We start from the raw sequence: 17,154 nt of genomic DNA, 5'->3' as shown, positions 1-17,154 counted from the left end.
CACCAAAGGCTCACCAATGTCTCCAAGGTGGACGAGGCAGTGCTGGCAGATATAGGAACAGGAGCTAGACTGTGGCTTCACTATGGCGCTGGTATGCGTCTGTTTATTGCTGATAATTCCCAATTGGGAAGACTTCACACGGCATGGTAAATCTACATTAAACACCGTACACAGTTCTTGTAATAACTAAAAGGAAAACATGAGCAAGATTTAGTGGTAAGTCAGAACTGGTAAGTCAGCAGTGCTCTAACAGTAAAGTTTGTCATACGTTAACATGTATACCTAATATCATATACTACTGAGACCGGAGCAAAGACTCTAAGAAAACAGGATAGGATAACTAGTAACATTTATTATAAATCATATCTTTTAAATTCTTAAGTATTAGAGCAATCTAAGATGTGCATCTAAAAGGAACAGAAACATTATTTAAAAAGACTTTTTTACCTGAATAGGGTATTCAGTCCCATTCAGCAAGCAACTCCAAGAAATTATCTATCTACTATTTCTCTTAGAAAGACACAAAAACCATTAAAGACTGAGTGGTTACAAATAGGACTTAAATGCAAGCCAACATATTTGTTCGATTTTAGGAGTTCCCTGAGATTTATTTATTTATTTATTTATTTATTTATTATTTTTTTCAACGTTTATTTATTTTTGGGACAGAGAGAGACAGAGCATGAACGGGGGAGGGGCAGAGAGAGAGGGAGACACAGAATCGGAAACAGGCTCCAGGCTCTGAGCCAGCAGCCCAGAGCCTGACGCGGGGCTCGAACTCACGGACCGCGAGATCGTGACCTGGCTGAAGTCGGACGCCTAACCGACTGCGCCACCCAGGCGCCCCTCCTGAGATTTATTTTAAGTCCTATGTCAGTTCTTATCTTTGCATACACAATGGATCTGATACAGACCTGCAAGGGACTTTTGACATTTATGGAGACTACCCACTTCTTCCTCCTTTATCTCCTCTAGTCTTACTATTAGAGGTACCTACCTCCTCCTCGTCAGAACTAACTCCTCTGTCTGAGCATGCTTATTTCATTCTTGTCTGCCTCCTGCCTACCATCCCCTCACTCTTATATCTACTGTCAACTTCTCATGCTTCTTTGCTATGGCCTGCAAATATCAAGTGTCACCCACAGAAAATATAATAATCCAAAACCAAAACACTCCCCTCCTTGATCCTAGATTCCTCCTCCAGTAACCTTTTAATGTCTCTTCCTCTTCTTAACCAAACTGCTTCAAAGGAATCCACACGTGTCCTATTTGCTTTCTCAATTCCTATTCACTTCTTAATCCATTATGATCTGCCTTCCACACAAACCCCTCTTCCCAACCTACCATCCACCACCACTCTACTGAAACTGTTGTCCATATGAGACCCAGTTATCTAATAAGCAAATACAATGGACACTTTTCAGTCATTATCCTATTGGACCTCTTTGCTGCATTTAAAACAGCTAACCTTAAGGCTGATCACTGAGCTTTGCTTTTTTGTTGTTGTTGTCTTACCAATCATTCCTTTTCAGCCTCCTTTATTCAAAAGCATTTCTCCCCCGACCTTGTTCCCCAAGGGTTTCATTATTGGCCCCACACAGTTCTTTCCGTTCTATTCCATCCATTCAAATATTTACTTAAATATATTCATTCAAATATTTGCTTACTATATCAGACACCATGGTAAGCAACAGGGATAACAGAGATGAATAAGAAAATCTATGTTCTTAAAGAGCTCACAGTCAAATGAGCAAGATAGATAAATAACATGAAGGTGGGGAGGGGAAGGGGAAGGGAGCAAGGAAAACATGATAGCTAGCATAAGCCAAGAGAATAATCTATATCTGTAGCAAACTGCATTCCCTAGCTTACTTGATACATTTGTCTCACTTATCCTGGAGATAAACTAGCAGCAATATAGTATATATAGTGATGAAGCTCTATTTTTTCAGATGAGGATATGAAAGCAACAGAAATATCAAGTGATTTGACTAACGTTACAAAATTAGAAATACATTGATTCTATCACACTTTTTAATGTGCAGAATTCACAATATAAAATAAGACACCCTGAGGACCCAACTCATGATTTAAAATGTCCTACTTTTTTCTAAGATAAAAACTACTTCCATAACTGAATACAAATTCTGTGTACCCTTGTGTACCCTTTACTACTAAGCACAGGAATTATCTATTTCAGCTTTACTTATACCTGTACATTTGTAATGGGCAAAAATTTGCTGAGATAAAATTAGGTAAACAAGTAAATGCTCAGAATGGCTAGAGTCAGCAAATAGAAAAGGCAAGAAATACAGGAAAGGAACGAAAAATGGGGGGAGAGGGAGACACCAAAAACAGACGAATGTAGAAGATAGCAAGAAGAAACATGGTGGATGGTAGAGAACGGAGTTTGGTAGGTACTGAAAGAACAGACTGGAACACAAGGCAAGGCTAAACATCTATCAAGAAGAAAAAAGAATGTTCACACAAAAAAGTAAATCAAACGTGGCTGGAGCATCATATAGAATGTCTTGTAATAAAATTTTGCCTGAACCCAGGAGTTGTAGGTGAAGATATCAGAAAAGTTCCTGCTGATTCAAAGATTCTGGGTAAGAGAGCTCTGGTTGATTTAGATGCAGAAACAAGGTGGCACTAAAGAAGAAAAACAGATGTTTCATAAGTTGAACAAAACTATATTTGGCAATTATTCTGTGAAAACTCAGGATTACGTTATTCCACTGCTCCTTGGCTCTTCTATGCTAAAAATGGAGAATTAACTATGAAGGTATAGAACATCACCCCTCAAAAAAACTACAGAAAATAATACTTTTTTTTGGCTCCCAGTTTCTTAGAGTAACAACTACTTGTTCAGTTCTTTGATGTTTTAAAAAAACCTACAGTAGAATGTTGTTACATCTTTACTTTGGGAATTCGGTTCTGGCTTGAATTTGGTACCATGCTTTAAATGGCTCACAAAATGACAGCTAAGAAGTAAAAACATCTTCACAGAAATATAAATGAGGATAATCATGTATTAATCTCTTCTCAATCCACTCCAATCAGATTTCTATTCCCACTTTACCAAAGTCACATTTCATTAAATCCAAGATACCATAAATTGTATGATGAACTATTATTTATTGTAACATTGAGAGAAAAAAATACTGCCAATTAAATAGTGCCTTATCATCTCTTGTGAACTTCTAATCAAGAGACATTAAAATATGAAAAACATTTTTAAATTATTTTTTAAAGTTTATTTATTTATTTTGAGACAGAGCACGCACATGCACAGCAGGGGCAGACAGAGAAAAAAAATCCCAAGCTGACAGCACAGAGACATGGGGCTTGATTTCATCAATGGTGAGATCATGACCTGAGCTGAAATCAAGAGTTGGAAGACTGACTGAGCCACCCCAGGGGCCCCCAAAATATTTTAGAAATGAAGAAATACAGTATTTGTTAATGTCACCAGTGACTTCTATGCTGTCAAATCTAATCGGTCACTTTTTAATCATCTTATTTGACTTCTTAGCACCACTCAACAGGGATGACCACTCCTTCTTTTTACTGAAATGTTTTCTCTTGACTTCCAAGTCACCGCTCTGATTTTCTACTACTGCAATGGTGGCTCCTCTTGTGCTGACCTGTTCTCACCTAGCTCTATGGTTTTAAATACCAAACACTAATGTCTGACTAAGGCAGGGTTCTTCATTGTAATCATAAAATTTACTCTGGCCCTGACCTTTTTACTGGGCTCCACGCTTATTTATCCAATTACCTATATGACATTTGCACTCAGATGTCAAATAGGCTATCTAATTTAACACGGACAGAGATGTTTTCTCTTCAGTATTCTCCATCTCGGTAAATGGTACAACTAGTCAACTAGCTGCTCAATCTGATAACTGAAGTCATCTTTGACTCCTCCCCTATCTTGATTCCACATATCCAGTCCAATCCATGATCAAGTCTATTGGTTAATCCTCAAAAATCCATCACTTTTTTTCTATTACCACAGTAGCATCCTAATTAGCTTCCATTCCTAACCCCCATACAACATTCTCCATACAACAGCCAGGATAATTTTTTTTTTATTACTTTTTTTTAATGTTTATTTATTTTTGACAGAAAGAGAGCAAGAGCGAGAGAGAGAGAGCGAGCCTGAGAGGGGAAGGGGTAGACAGAGAGGGAGACACAGAATCTGAAGCAGGCTCCAGGCTCTGAGCTGTCAGCACAGAGCCCGACACAGGGCTCGAACTCACTAGCCGCAAGATCATGACCTAAGCTAGACTCAGACACTCAACCAACTGAGTCACCCAGGAGCCCCCTGCCAGGATAATCTTTTAAAAATGCGAACTTTATCATGTTACGTCCCTGCCTCCTCTCCAACGGCTCGGAACTACACTTAAAGATTAAAATTCAAAACTCATCGTGGCCTAGAAGGTTGTATGATGACGTGGATTTGGTCTACACCCTCAGTCTCATAGCTTAATCTGTACTATGTGTAATCAAGAAAGATGTATAAAACATTATTGTTAGCAACACCATTAACTGTTTCAATTATCAAACGAAGACAACATAAAAATGCAAGTAAAATATCCTATTAATGTTAATATATGAAAAAGTTTATTAACACTCATTCTACAATTGTTTTAATTGTTCAACCACTGCCTAAGGAATGCTGGTGGAGAAAATCAATGCTTATTATAAAAATCGAAAAAATGTTTTTCAAAATTAGATTAGCCATATATTTTTCATTATAAAATAATTTGAATGATTTTATTTACCTGCCTATAAAATTTTGTTTACAATTACCATACTCCCTCAATAAAAATGATTCTTGTTTTCCTTCCTTGCAGATTTATCAAGGTGCAATTAAAACTTTGGAAATGTGTTACATTGCATCATAAAAAAGGTTAAAAATCATGTTTCTAGGTGATTAACCTAAATCTGTATAATAACTATAATAAAAATGTATTGTAGCATATGGACTCCTTCCCTCTCTTCCACCATGCCCAGCTGCTCGGGGTCCCTACTGCTCCCCCTACTTCAGCTGTGTTCATTCAAAATTCCACTTTCTACTACATAGGGAGAGGAAGGAATACAGATTTGAATCAGACTAGAGTTTTAAAACTAGACTATATTTCAAAAATCTAAAAGCAACCAGAATGTTATGAAATCTTTCTAAGAAGTTATGGTAGAAATCTGGAATTCAACAAAGCATAGAAGAAAGTAGTGATGGCAGGGTAGGGGACAACACTTTTGTTAATACTCTGAGCTGAGATTCCTCGATTAACATATCCAGTCAAACTGTAATTCAATAACATGATCCTTTCATCATCTTAAAAGATCTTCATAAATATCAACTTATAATAGTTTCATAAATTTGCATTTTACAGATGTCATAATTTAATCATTATTATAAGATATTAGTGCTAATTTTCAAATATTGAGATTTGAATTATAATATCTATTTGTTCCTTTAAATATAAATATTATTGTCCTTACTAAATATCCACTGATCTGGGTGGCTTAGATGGTTAAGTGTCTGACTCTTGATTTTGGCCGAGGTCATGATCTCACAATTTTGAGTTCAAGCCCTGCATTGAGCCTGCCTGGGATTTTCTCTCCCCCACCCTCTCAGCCCCTCCCCTGCTCACACTCCCTCCACTGACCTATGGACAAAAACAAAACAAAACAAAACAAACAAACAAAAACCATATTCAAAAAAAAAAAAAAAAAAAAAAGAACCTGGTAACATTAGGAAACTCTGAATTAAATGAAAGAACAAAAGAAGAAACTTGAGAAAAAGATATCTGCCAAAAATAATGGAAAAAATTAGTATCTTTCAGTATAAATCAGACAAATCACCATGAAAACAATAGGATCCAAATGATAAGTAGGAAAAGTAAACAATGACTTATACAAAATACAAATATCTAATAAAATAGGAATGCAGTTCAATACTAATAACCAAACATTAAATTTTAAAAGAAAAATTATTTTCCATCTAATAAGTGTAAGTTACTCATTTAATCATGCATTCACTTTTACTGAAAACACAATGCTGGCAAGCATGCATCAAGATAGATACTTTTGCAGGGGCGCCTGTGTGGCTCAGCCAGTTAAGTGTCCGACTTCAGCTCAGGTCATGATCTTGCAGCTTATGAGTTCAAGCCCCGTGTTGGGCTTAGTGCGGACAGCGTGGAGCCTGGAGCCTGCTTCAGATTCTGCGTCTCCCTTTCTCTCTGCCCCTCCCCCACTTGCGCTCTGTCTCTCTCTCTCAAAAATAAATAAAAATTAAAAAAAAAAAAAAAAAAAGATGGACACTTACATACACTGCTGATGGAAATATAAAAATATAAATGATAATCTCCTGGGAAATAACAATGTATGTTAATAGTTTTATAACTTGATTATCCAGTGATTTTATTCATCATCCAGTGAAGAATTGTCATCATCAAATAATCCAATATTAGAGAAAATGCTTATCAAACTGCATGACAATACAAGGGAAAACTTACATGTTTATAAAGTAGATATAATACTGGATATGTACAACTATGTACAAAATTATTAAAGCATCAGAAGAATATATATTAAAGTAGTAATTTATCCTGAACAGAATTAAATCTTTTTCTGTGTAATTCCCAAATTTCTTAAAACTAGTATGCATTATTTTTATAATTAGAAAGCAAAAAGGAATATCTATTAATGTATCCATCTCTTCATTTAGACTATATATTCCCTTAAAAAAAGGAAAAGACTATCTCTTTTCCCTTCATATCCTCAGTATCTGTAGTGTGCCTTAGAACAGTAGGCTTTTAAAAGCCAACTTGTGGAATGAATTAATCTTTAACATCTGCTTTAAGGACTAGTTAGTGGCACACTGCAATCCCTCTCTCCAGAAGTACCAACTTCTACTGCTAGAAGTTGGCATCCATTTAAAAATTAATTTTGAAAAGAAGAACCATACTTTAGTTCTTTCAATGATCAACTGTGAAGAATGTTTTAGTCTAAGTAAAACAAATAATCTCTGTAAGATGATGGCTAACTATGTGACAACTTCCAACACAGCCTTTCCTTTTCCTTCATTCCGAGACATGGTAAAACCAAAATGGAGCCGAAATACAGGTAGCAACGGTCAAGCAGCAAGCACAGAGAGAATGGCCAAAGATTTCTTTTAGTCCAAGATCTTCAAAACTGTGTCTCGCCATTCTGAGAGTTTATACACATTTTATTAATTATGAATGCTACTACAAATGGATGAGATGAAGTTTTCTAAAATATTCTGTTTAAAGAAAATTCATTGTTCGGAAAGAAGATTTATGTATTGTTTAACCCACCCGGTTTAGAAGTTTTATCAGCATGTAACCAACCACAAGATAAGTCTCTGAGGATGATAAATCATTAAAATAATAAAGTAATCATTTTATTATTAAAATGGAGGAAAATTTACTTCATTTCTTAGGTAGCTTAACAGCATTTAAAGCTTCAGATAAATTCTACTAAACACATTAATACTATGAAAACTCACTTGATATCACAAATTTTGACTATTTCTTACCTGGCACAACACAGCTGTTACTTTCACAATGAACTATACCCATACCCATAAATTCACATTTGCTCTAATACCACTTATAACAGACTACTTTTGCTGTTTCACTAAGATATGGCTCTCATGACCCTTTTTCTACTCACACAATTATATCTCCAAACTTTAAGCCAAAACATAAACTTTAAAAAAAATTTTTTTTTTAATGTTTATTTATTTTTGAGAGAAAGAGAAACAGAGCATGAACAGACGAGGAGCAGAGAGATAGGGAGACAAAGAACCAGAAGCAGGCTCCAGGCTCCGAGCTGTCAGCGCAGAGCCTGACGCGGCGCTCGAGCTCACAAACCGCGAGATCATGACCTGAGCCGAAGTAGGACACTTAACCGACTGAGCCACCCAGGAGCCCCATAAACCTTTTTTGATTGAATCTTTTTTGTTTTAAAGGTCTTATGGTCAACAATCTGGGATATTTTTATTCACTTGAGGGATTATAGGTGATCGACTCCTGGATGCCCCCATAATCATAACAAAAAGTACTTATTAAACAAGATATGTATAAAGAACATTCATGACTAATTCTAGGAGAAATGATATACAATGCAGAACTCACCTGAGTATAGAAGCCACTAGCTGCCTCTAGGAACAGAGATAGGTTTGCCTGAACTTCACTCCGATTCGGGTTTGCTCGATTCTTTGCCTGGCCTTGTAGTGTTGTGATCTGATTCTTAAAGGCATGATTCCAGCTGAAAACAAAATGTAATTCTATTTGGTATAGCAGTGACTCACTGGGCAGACACTGGTCCCCCTGAGAACAAGAAAGAACTGTTTGTTATAATTATAACACACTAGACAGTAAACCTGCATTAAAGTTACTCACTTATTTAAATAACTTTATGCTCCTCTTTGAGCAAGACCAGACATGCAATAGAATCCAACTGACCTTAGTAAACACTTACCAAATGTTCGAATAATCAGACTGTGGCTTCAGTCATTAATCTTTTAGAACTACTATAGTTAAAGCCTATTTAGGAATCCCAGTACAAAACAAGAACTACAGTCGCAAGACCAAAGTAAAAGTAAGCTATCAACAAATTGCGTATACACTGTGCCAAGAAATGACTGAGTATATCCTTATTAAGTGACAGGTATAAGGGGAAAATTTCTTTTTCAATATTAAGCCATATCTCTTATTTCCATAAAATCTATTTCCCACAGCACTCTGTTCTAATTCTTTTTAATGCTTTCTTTATTTCTCTTGGGGTTAATGTTTTCTTCACAGCTTGAAATATAAGTTCATTTTTTGATATTTCAATTTTGGCTATTTAAAATAGGAAAAAACACAGTGCCGAAATATGGCATATCAAAATTCTATTATAAAATGTTTTTCTTGAATCAAGCTGTGTAAAGAATCATTTTAGATTCAGTTAGGGTGAAATACAGTCATTCCTTAACTTGGAAACCACAGTGGGGGGTGGGGAAAACAGAACTAGGATGGAGGGAGATTATTACTAGCTTGATTAAAGGAAGCAAACACAGATGAAAGGTCTACAACCTACCTGGAAAGGACCTAATTCTTTATCAATGTCAACTTTTGAGACACTAGAGCACTTGCGTTTTTAATGCTTCATGAGGACAATCGCTCCCTCAGTATTTTTTATGACATTTTATCCTTGCCTCTAATATCATAGATACGGATTCTGAGTGGCTGTGATTAAGCTCTTTTATTACCAGAACTCCTAAAAATATAAAGTATCTAAGAAAGGTGAACAATATAGGAAAAACTAATCTTCACCACAACTTAGGGTACTAGGCATTACTAAATAGAATATTCTTAACTGATTCTTAATATTTCATCAGGCTAATATCCTTGATCCAATTTATAAGGCAAGGCCCTCCACAAAAGGCATTTATTTACTCACTTGGGAATCTGGTCATCTGTCATTTCACCTCTCATAGAAAGAACAAGTGGAATAGCCTAAATATACAAAATCTTTCTTTAGTTTTATTGGGGGGGGGGGGGGGGAAGGAGATACCTACTTATTTTATAAAAGGAAGAAGTTCCCTTACAATGCAAACACATTTTCCTTTGGAAGAAATTTATAGAATCACATTCACCAAAGATTTATCTAAAGTTTACTGTTGAATTTCTTTTTTAGTCATGGTTTAAATGCAGGACTGAACACATACAGAGAATCCAAACACTGTCTCTTAGTACTTGAAATATACATAGATTTGTTTTTATGATATACCCCAAAGACCTGAATAAGACTCAACTTCAAGCATTCTCCTCTTGCTGCCTAAGACTATCTGAAGTAATAACAATGGTCAAATATTCTGTTCAAAAAAAATCACAAGTACTAGAATTTTTTGTTTTCATTGAAAGACCTTACTCTGAGACAGGTTAAGAAGAAACAACCAAATTGTTTTTTATTCTAAAGTCTTGGTGAGACTCTTGATCTTACAGGGACATCCCAAATGATAGTACTTACAGATCCTGTTCTACTTTCTTGTCTAAAGCGTATTCCAGATCAGTAACTAGCATTTTCTGGTACAGGTCCTGCAGAGCCTGCCTGGATGTCCAGACCTCAGCTGGACCCAGCTTAGAATCTGAGTAACAAAACAAACAAACAAAAAAACAGCAGATATATAGAAAAACAGAGTTAAAACCATTATACTACACCAATGACTCCTTCCCTCTCCACTCCCCAAAGCAAAAACCTGCTTCATACCATAGATTGCTGCAGAAGTTTTATACTACTACATTTTAAAACGACTCTCACCTTCAGGCTAATGACTGAATCTGGTTCAAAATGCTTGTGTATTTGTCTTTTAGCTTTGAAATAACACCATGAAAAAGGCTAAAAAACAAAAAAAAAAACCCGAATGGTGCACCCTTTGCTGTAGTTTGGATTTCTACGTATTCATATCACAGGAAGCCATATGCCACAAAAGTCCCCCCATTTGAAATGATGAACTGCCAAGATGGTCTGTTTACTCTCATAAGTGTATCTCTGTCCAGAGCAGCTTTTTTCTTTTTATTCTGAATCATTCTCAACTGTCCTTACAGAATCTTCACGTCTGTTCACAATCCAGCAGCTGTTTGCGCATTCTGCTGTTATTCCTACTCTATATAATGTCAACCCGATAAAGCCATAACAGTAAGAGTTATTTTAATGATTAATAAATTGCTTGCCAAGAAACTTTTGTGAGCAATCCATACTTGCCATTTAACATAAATGAGAATTTGCAGCACATGATGATTAAGCTGCTCAAGAGGCCAAATGAGAGATTGGGTGAAAGATGAAATCAGGAAGTCAGGCTATGACAAAATGTAATACTCAGTTGGGGCCGTACTGTCTGCCAGAGTCCTGAAAGACACATTAGCCTTTCTGATTACTAGGCTTATGAGTGCAATAACTGACAGTGATCTGCCCCAATAGAAGAACTTAATAAAAGACTTTTCAATTAGGCTTCTGATTACATTTGATATTTTACTGGGACACAATGGCATAATCTTTACTCTTCTCTAGGTCTACAAATAAAATCTCCTGAGTTAATCCTCACAAGAGTTTGTGACTAAAAACAAAACAAAACAAAACAGGATGTAGTATCAGCTTCTTGGTCCCTTACTAGGTTTTAGGGCCAAATAGATTTATAGATTTATTCAGTCTTGTTTCAATTCATCGATGGCAAGGAAAAGATTATAAGGGATCACTAACTCTGTTTTATCAGACAGACTACCATTTAAATTACTTCATATCTTAATGTTTCTAGGCAGCCAAATGTCCCCTATAAAAGCCAAACCCTAACCCTACTTCCTGAGGGTATTCAATACTTAAGAAAAAGTAAAAGGTATAGTCAGCCTAACATCACTCCATGCACAATTTTGGTCACATAATGGAGATTATGCCTACCATGACAAAAGCATAATATAGTGCCTCAGAGCTGACACCAATATCCGTAGTAAGGAAGATGACGACAGTTATGTTAATAATGGGGAAGAACTGAGGTGCTATACTAAGTATACCTGTAAAAAGTGTCTTTAGAATTTTTCTTTTTATCTTAAGAAGATGACGATGATATTACCACATTCTTAAAACATTAGCATCAACATTAACACTGGCCTGCAATGTTGAGAAAAAGACATCTAAAGAGTCTTAATTTCCTCCTGATTGTAAATTCTGGCCAGAATGCTGGTTGTAGCAGTTTAACTCTTTGTGGATTTCACTGCAGAACTAAAGTCCTCAAAAATTAGAATAAGATTCATTATCACATTATCTCTTTTTATACTTTAGAACAGCATATGCTGCTATAGACAGCATACTGATCACTACATAGTGCCATATATTTCCTAATTTTGGAGATAAAATCATCTGCTCCTTCTAGGGACTTTCAGTTCTTCTTTCAAAAATACCCTGGCTATTCAAAACAAAAAAAGGGAGAAAAGAAAGGTGGCAAGGCAGTTCAGTCAATTTCAAGGACTTTTAGTACAGTTTTCCTACAAATATTTTTTCTCAAGGTTTACTTACTATTCAAGTTTGGAGAATTATCAACAGGAAAACATGAACTTAATACCATAAGGTATTTTTATTTATATGGTATATGAATTCTTTCTTCTATGTCTTAAATTGATGACAAATAGTTCATAAAAATTAAATGGTTATATGCATTAAATTAGGTAATATTCAATACAATGTAGCACAGATTATATAAAATTCTTAACCATCTAAGTAAGAATTCAAAGTTCAGGGGCGCCTAGATGGCTCAGTTGGTCAAGTGTCTTGATTTCAGCTCAGGTCATGATCTCATGGTTCATGGGTTCAAGCCCCACACTGGGGGAGCTGTCAGCACAGAGCCTGCTTAAGATTCTCTCTCTTCTTCTCTCACTGCCCCTTTCCTGCTGGCTCACACGTGCGTGTTCTCTCCTTCTCTCAAAATAAATACATAAACATAAAAAAAAAAAAAAAAAGAATTCAAAGTTCAAAAACAGTAATTATTTAAAGCAAATTTTAAGTCATCATCCCTTTTGGCAACTAGGACAGTGCAACAAGTAATATAGGAAAGATGAGACCCTTCCCTTAATTCCATTAATGGTATATAAAATAAGCTGTGAAAACCAAATGAGCCGGCCAGTACCTGTCATGTCAGCCTTCAGGACTTCTGCCTGCCTAAAAAAAAGGGAAAAAAGAACATCAGTTAGAAACAAACTAGGCCTACTCAACATAAGTAACACTAAAACCTAAAAGTTAGGTGAAATAATATACTACATCAAGATGTATAGCACCTCTATTTGTGACATTGCAAATAGTGTCCCTGCTTTAATATCCAGGGTAGCACTAGGTTTTGGCAAACCGATGCCATAACTTAAAAGTATACAGGGTCACCATGAATTCTATGAGCTCACATTCTTGTGGTTTTCCAAATGTATTTAAGATAATATTAAATGATACTCATTAAACAAAAAATTTTCCCTCAATGCAGCCAGGAAATCCTATGTTTCTTAATTCACTAACCACTATAACTATCTCAAAATTCCCACTTTCCTCAGACATGGATTTTGCCTCCTTCCTGAGGCCGACCCCTTTCAGTAAAGGCCAGCAGCCCCATCTCAGGAAAAACAATGCCCAGTTACTAAACATTACGTTCACACAACCCTCTTCTTTCTTGTTAAAACACAAGAGGCACTGCATCTCTTATTTAAGACCAGTAATTCCACTTGAGTAGGCTTTTTCTAGACTTTAATAAGAACTTCTGCTCCCTTAATTACCCCCTTCCTCCTTCAATAATTTTGAAACTTCTCTCTATATTGGATCCTTCCTTTTCTTCAGTATTTTAAACACGCTCAAGTCTGTCACAGTTCTAAAATCTTCTGTCCTGCATTCTCCTCCTCTGGCTGTGGCTTCTTTCCTCTCTCAAATTTTTCAAGAGTTGCCTGTAATCAAGAGGTCCAAAACTGAACTCATGACCCATTCCCACCCCCATTCCTGGTTCTCTTTCTGGTGTTTTTTGCCCTACCAAATGTATCACTGCTTTCCAATTGTGAAAGGCAGATACCTCAAAGTCACCTGTGACAACTTTCTCCCAAATCCCTGGTAATCTATCAACTCCAGAGAATTCTACCAACTAAATGTATCTTGAATGTGTGGATTTCCCTTTACTTCCTCTTCATCCACTCACATTCAAGTTATGAACCATCCCTTGCTGGGACTAATGCAAAGCCACCAAACTGTTTTCTCCATTTCACTCTTGCCCTATTTCATTCTGTTCTCCCACTGCTGTCTGGTGGATCTTGTCAAAATGCAAATTCTGACCATACCAACAGTCCCATTCAAAAGCTTTAATGATTTCCCCACTGCTCTTAGAGTAAAAACTAAAATCTTTACTAAAGTGTCCCACAAAGTTCTCTGCACTCCAAAAATTAGAGTTTGCACACTGCTTCTACCATTATTCTCTCTTTTCCTTGATCTCTGTGCTCTAGTTACCGGATTTCTGGTTTCTCCAATGTGCTCTGCTCCCTTCATACATAGCACCTTTGTAAAGAAGAGTCCCTTTGCTAGGAATACCTCTTCCCCTTTTGTCTGGTTAATTATTACTCATACTTTGTCTCAGAAACATAACTTTCTCAAGAAATCTTACTTAGATGAAGGATATTCCTATTTTATACTCTCAAAGCACATATTTTTTTCTACATAGTAGATATCACAGATTTTAAGAATGCTCACCGTCACAACCCCTATGCCTATTAGCACAGCACCTAACAATCAGTAGGCATTCAATAAAGATCTTTTAAGTGAAGAAAGGAAAAAGGATAAATCATGTTCATATATTCTAAAAAGTTATGTATATAAACTAATGAGATTTCCATTTCTAAAAACAAACTTGAACATAAAAGCTAGAGAATACACAGAGGTTCTAAAATTTTTACTGTAAATATTAGGTATTTAATATCAGCTGTGAGTTTTAGTTTCATCAAAACATAATGTGAACCTTTTCATTTTCTTAGCTTTTAAAAAATATTTATTTTTTCTAAATTAAGTTTTCAGACAGAATCATAACTGGGTGTTATACAGGTAACCACAAGCCATATAGGAACTATCAGTATAAATGAATAATAAAAATAAATAGCTAAACTTCATCCTCAACTGTAACATCACATCAAATCCCATTATTCATATTACCTAGCTCCACTGTTTACTTTGGGTGTTAAACTTTTGCAACTAAAAAAACAAACTACGTTCACAAGGCTTGTTGGCTTATACCATTAAAACCTAAGATTATAAAATGTAATAAAAAATACCAAATATCCTGCAAACAATGTTATATACAAACCTAATGTCAACCACAAATCAAAAACCAGTAATAGATATGCAAGTAACAAAGAGAAAGGAATCTGAGTATATCACTAAAGAAAGCCAGCAAATCACAAAAGAGAACAAGAAACGATCAGAGAACAACTACAAAACCACCGCAAAACAACTAACAAAATGGCAATAAATACTTATATAGCAATAATTACTTTGAATGTAAACAAACTAAATGCTCCCATCAAAAGTCACAGGGTAACAGGGTGGATAAAAAAAAGCAAGGCCCATCTATATGCTGCCTTTAAGAGACTAATTTCAGACCGAAAGACACCTGCAGATTGAAAGCACAGGGATGGAGAAACGTCATGCAAATGGCTGTCAAAAGAATGCCAGAGTAGCAATACTTAAAGCAGACAAAACAGACTTTAAAACAAAGACTGTAACAGAGAATGACACTATATAATAATAAAGGAGACAATCTAACAAAGTAACACAATTGTAAATATTTATGCACCCAACATGTAAGCACTCAAATACATAAAAACAGTTAATACAATAATAGTAGGGGGCTTTAACACTTAACATCAGTGGACAGATCATCCAACCAAAAAATCAGCAAGGAAATAGTGGCTTTGAATGATACAGTGGACCAGATGGATTTAACAGATATATTCAGAATATTCCAGCCTAATATAGCAGAATACACATGTTTTTCACGGGCACATGGAACATTCTCCAGAGTAGATCACATATTAGGCCACATAACAAATCTTAACAAATTCAAAAAGATCAAAGTCATACCATGCATCTTTTCTGATCATAACACTATGAAACTAGAAAGCAACCACAAGAAAAAATCTGGAAAGAGCACAAATACATGGAAATTAAAAAACATGCTACTAAACAATAAATGGGTCAACCAAGAAAACAAAGAAATTAAAAATTTTCATGGAAACAAATGAAAATGAAAATACAATGATCCAAAATCTTTGGGATGCAGCAAAAGCAGTCCTAAGAGGGAAATTTATAGCAATACAGGCCTACCTCAAGAAACAAGAAAAGTCTCAAATAAGCAATCTAACTGTAAACCGAAAGGAACCAGAAAAAGTACAACAAAACCCAAAAGCATGAGAAGGAAGGAAATAATAAAGAGTAGATCAGAAATGATATGTAGAAACTAAAATAAACAACCTAGCCTTAAAGCTAAAGGAAGTAGAAAAAGAACAACAAAACCAGGAGAAGGAAAGAAATAATAAAGAGTAGAACAGAAATGATATAAACTAAAAAACAAAACAGACCAATGAAACCAGGAGATGGTTCTTTGAAAAGATCAACAAAATTGATAAACCTCTAGCTAGACTTATGAAAGAAAGAAAGAAAGAAAGAAAGAAAGAAAGAAAGAAAGAAAGAAAGAAAGAAAGAACCCAAATAAGCAAAATCACTAATGAAAGAAGAGAATTAACCAATACCACAGAAATACAATTATATGCCAACAATACTGAACAACTGAGAAGAAACAGATATAATTCCTGGAAACATATAACCTACCAAAACTGAAGCAGGAAGAAATAGAAAATTTGAACAGACTGAGATTACCAGCAAAGAAACTGAATCAGTAATCAAAAAACTCCCGAAAAACAAAAGTCCAGGACCTTAAGACTTCACAGGGGAATTCTACCAAACATTTAAAGAAGATCTAACACCTATTCTTCTCAAACCATTCCAAAAAGTACAAGAAGGAAAACTTCCAAAATCCACTCATTCTCTTCATTCCTGATACCAAAACCAGATAAAGACACCATTAAAAAAAAAAAAAAAAAAAAAAAAAAGAGAACTACAGGCCAATATCTCTGATGAATATGATGCAAGAATCCTAAACAAAATACTAGCAAACCAACAATACATTAAAAAAATCATCCATTGGGGCACCTGGGTGGCGCAGTCGGTTGGGCGTCCGACTTCAGCCAGGTCACGATCTCACTGTCTGTGAGTTCGAGCCCCACATCAGGCTCTGGGCTGATGGCTCAGAGCCTGGAGCCTGTTTCCGATTCTGTGTCTCCCTCTCTCTCTGCCCCTCCCCCGTTCATGCTCTGTCTCTCTCTGTCCCAAGGATAAATAAACGTTGAAAAAAAAAAAAAATTAAAAACAAAAAAAAATCATCCATCATGATCAAGTAGGATTTATTCCCAGGATGCAAGGGTGGTTTGATATTTGCAAATCAATCTGATACATCACATCAATAAGAGAAAGGATACATACCATATGATCGTTTCAACAGATAAATAAAAT

At 35.7% G+C, this 17,154-nt stretch overlaps 1 protein-coding gene across 19 annotated transcripts in view; it reads right to left on the bottom strand.

The window, feature by feature from the left end:
* Nucleotides 1-17,154, bottom strand: part of SMG7 (SMG7 nonsense mediated mRNA decay factor) — a 96,303-nt gene that overhangs the window by 26,730 nt on the left and 52,419 nt on the right. For 17 of the 19 annotated variants that reach the window (XM_045452646.1, XM_045452648.1, XM_045452629.1 and 14 more), the window contains 4 exons: nt 12,698-12,729; nt 10,051-10,168; nt 8,172-8,304; nt 15-186 (listed from right to left, as the gene is read on the bottom strand). In XM_045452646.1, the coding sequence (XP_045308602.1) occupies nt 15-186; nt 8,172-8,304; nt 10,051-10,168; nt 12,698-12,729 (455 nt within the window). The remainder of the gene's footprint in view (nt 1-14; nt 187-8,171; nt 8,305-10,050; nt 10,169-12,697; nt 12,730-17,154) is intronic. The other 2 variants (XM_045452638.1, XM_045452647.1) reach the window with 1 other exon arrangement.

Source organism: Leopardus geoffroyi, chromosome C3 (assembly GCF_018350155.1).
Source record: "Leopardus geoffroyi isolate Oge1 chromosome C3, O.geoffroyi_Oge1_pat1.0, whole genome shotgun sequence".
NCBI lineage: Eukaryota > Metazoa > Chordata > Mammalia > Carnivora > Felidae > Leopardus > Leopardus geoffroyi.
Note: the sequence above shows the minus strand (reverse complement) of the source record. Positions and strands in the feature narration are given on the sequence as shown.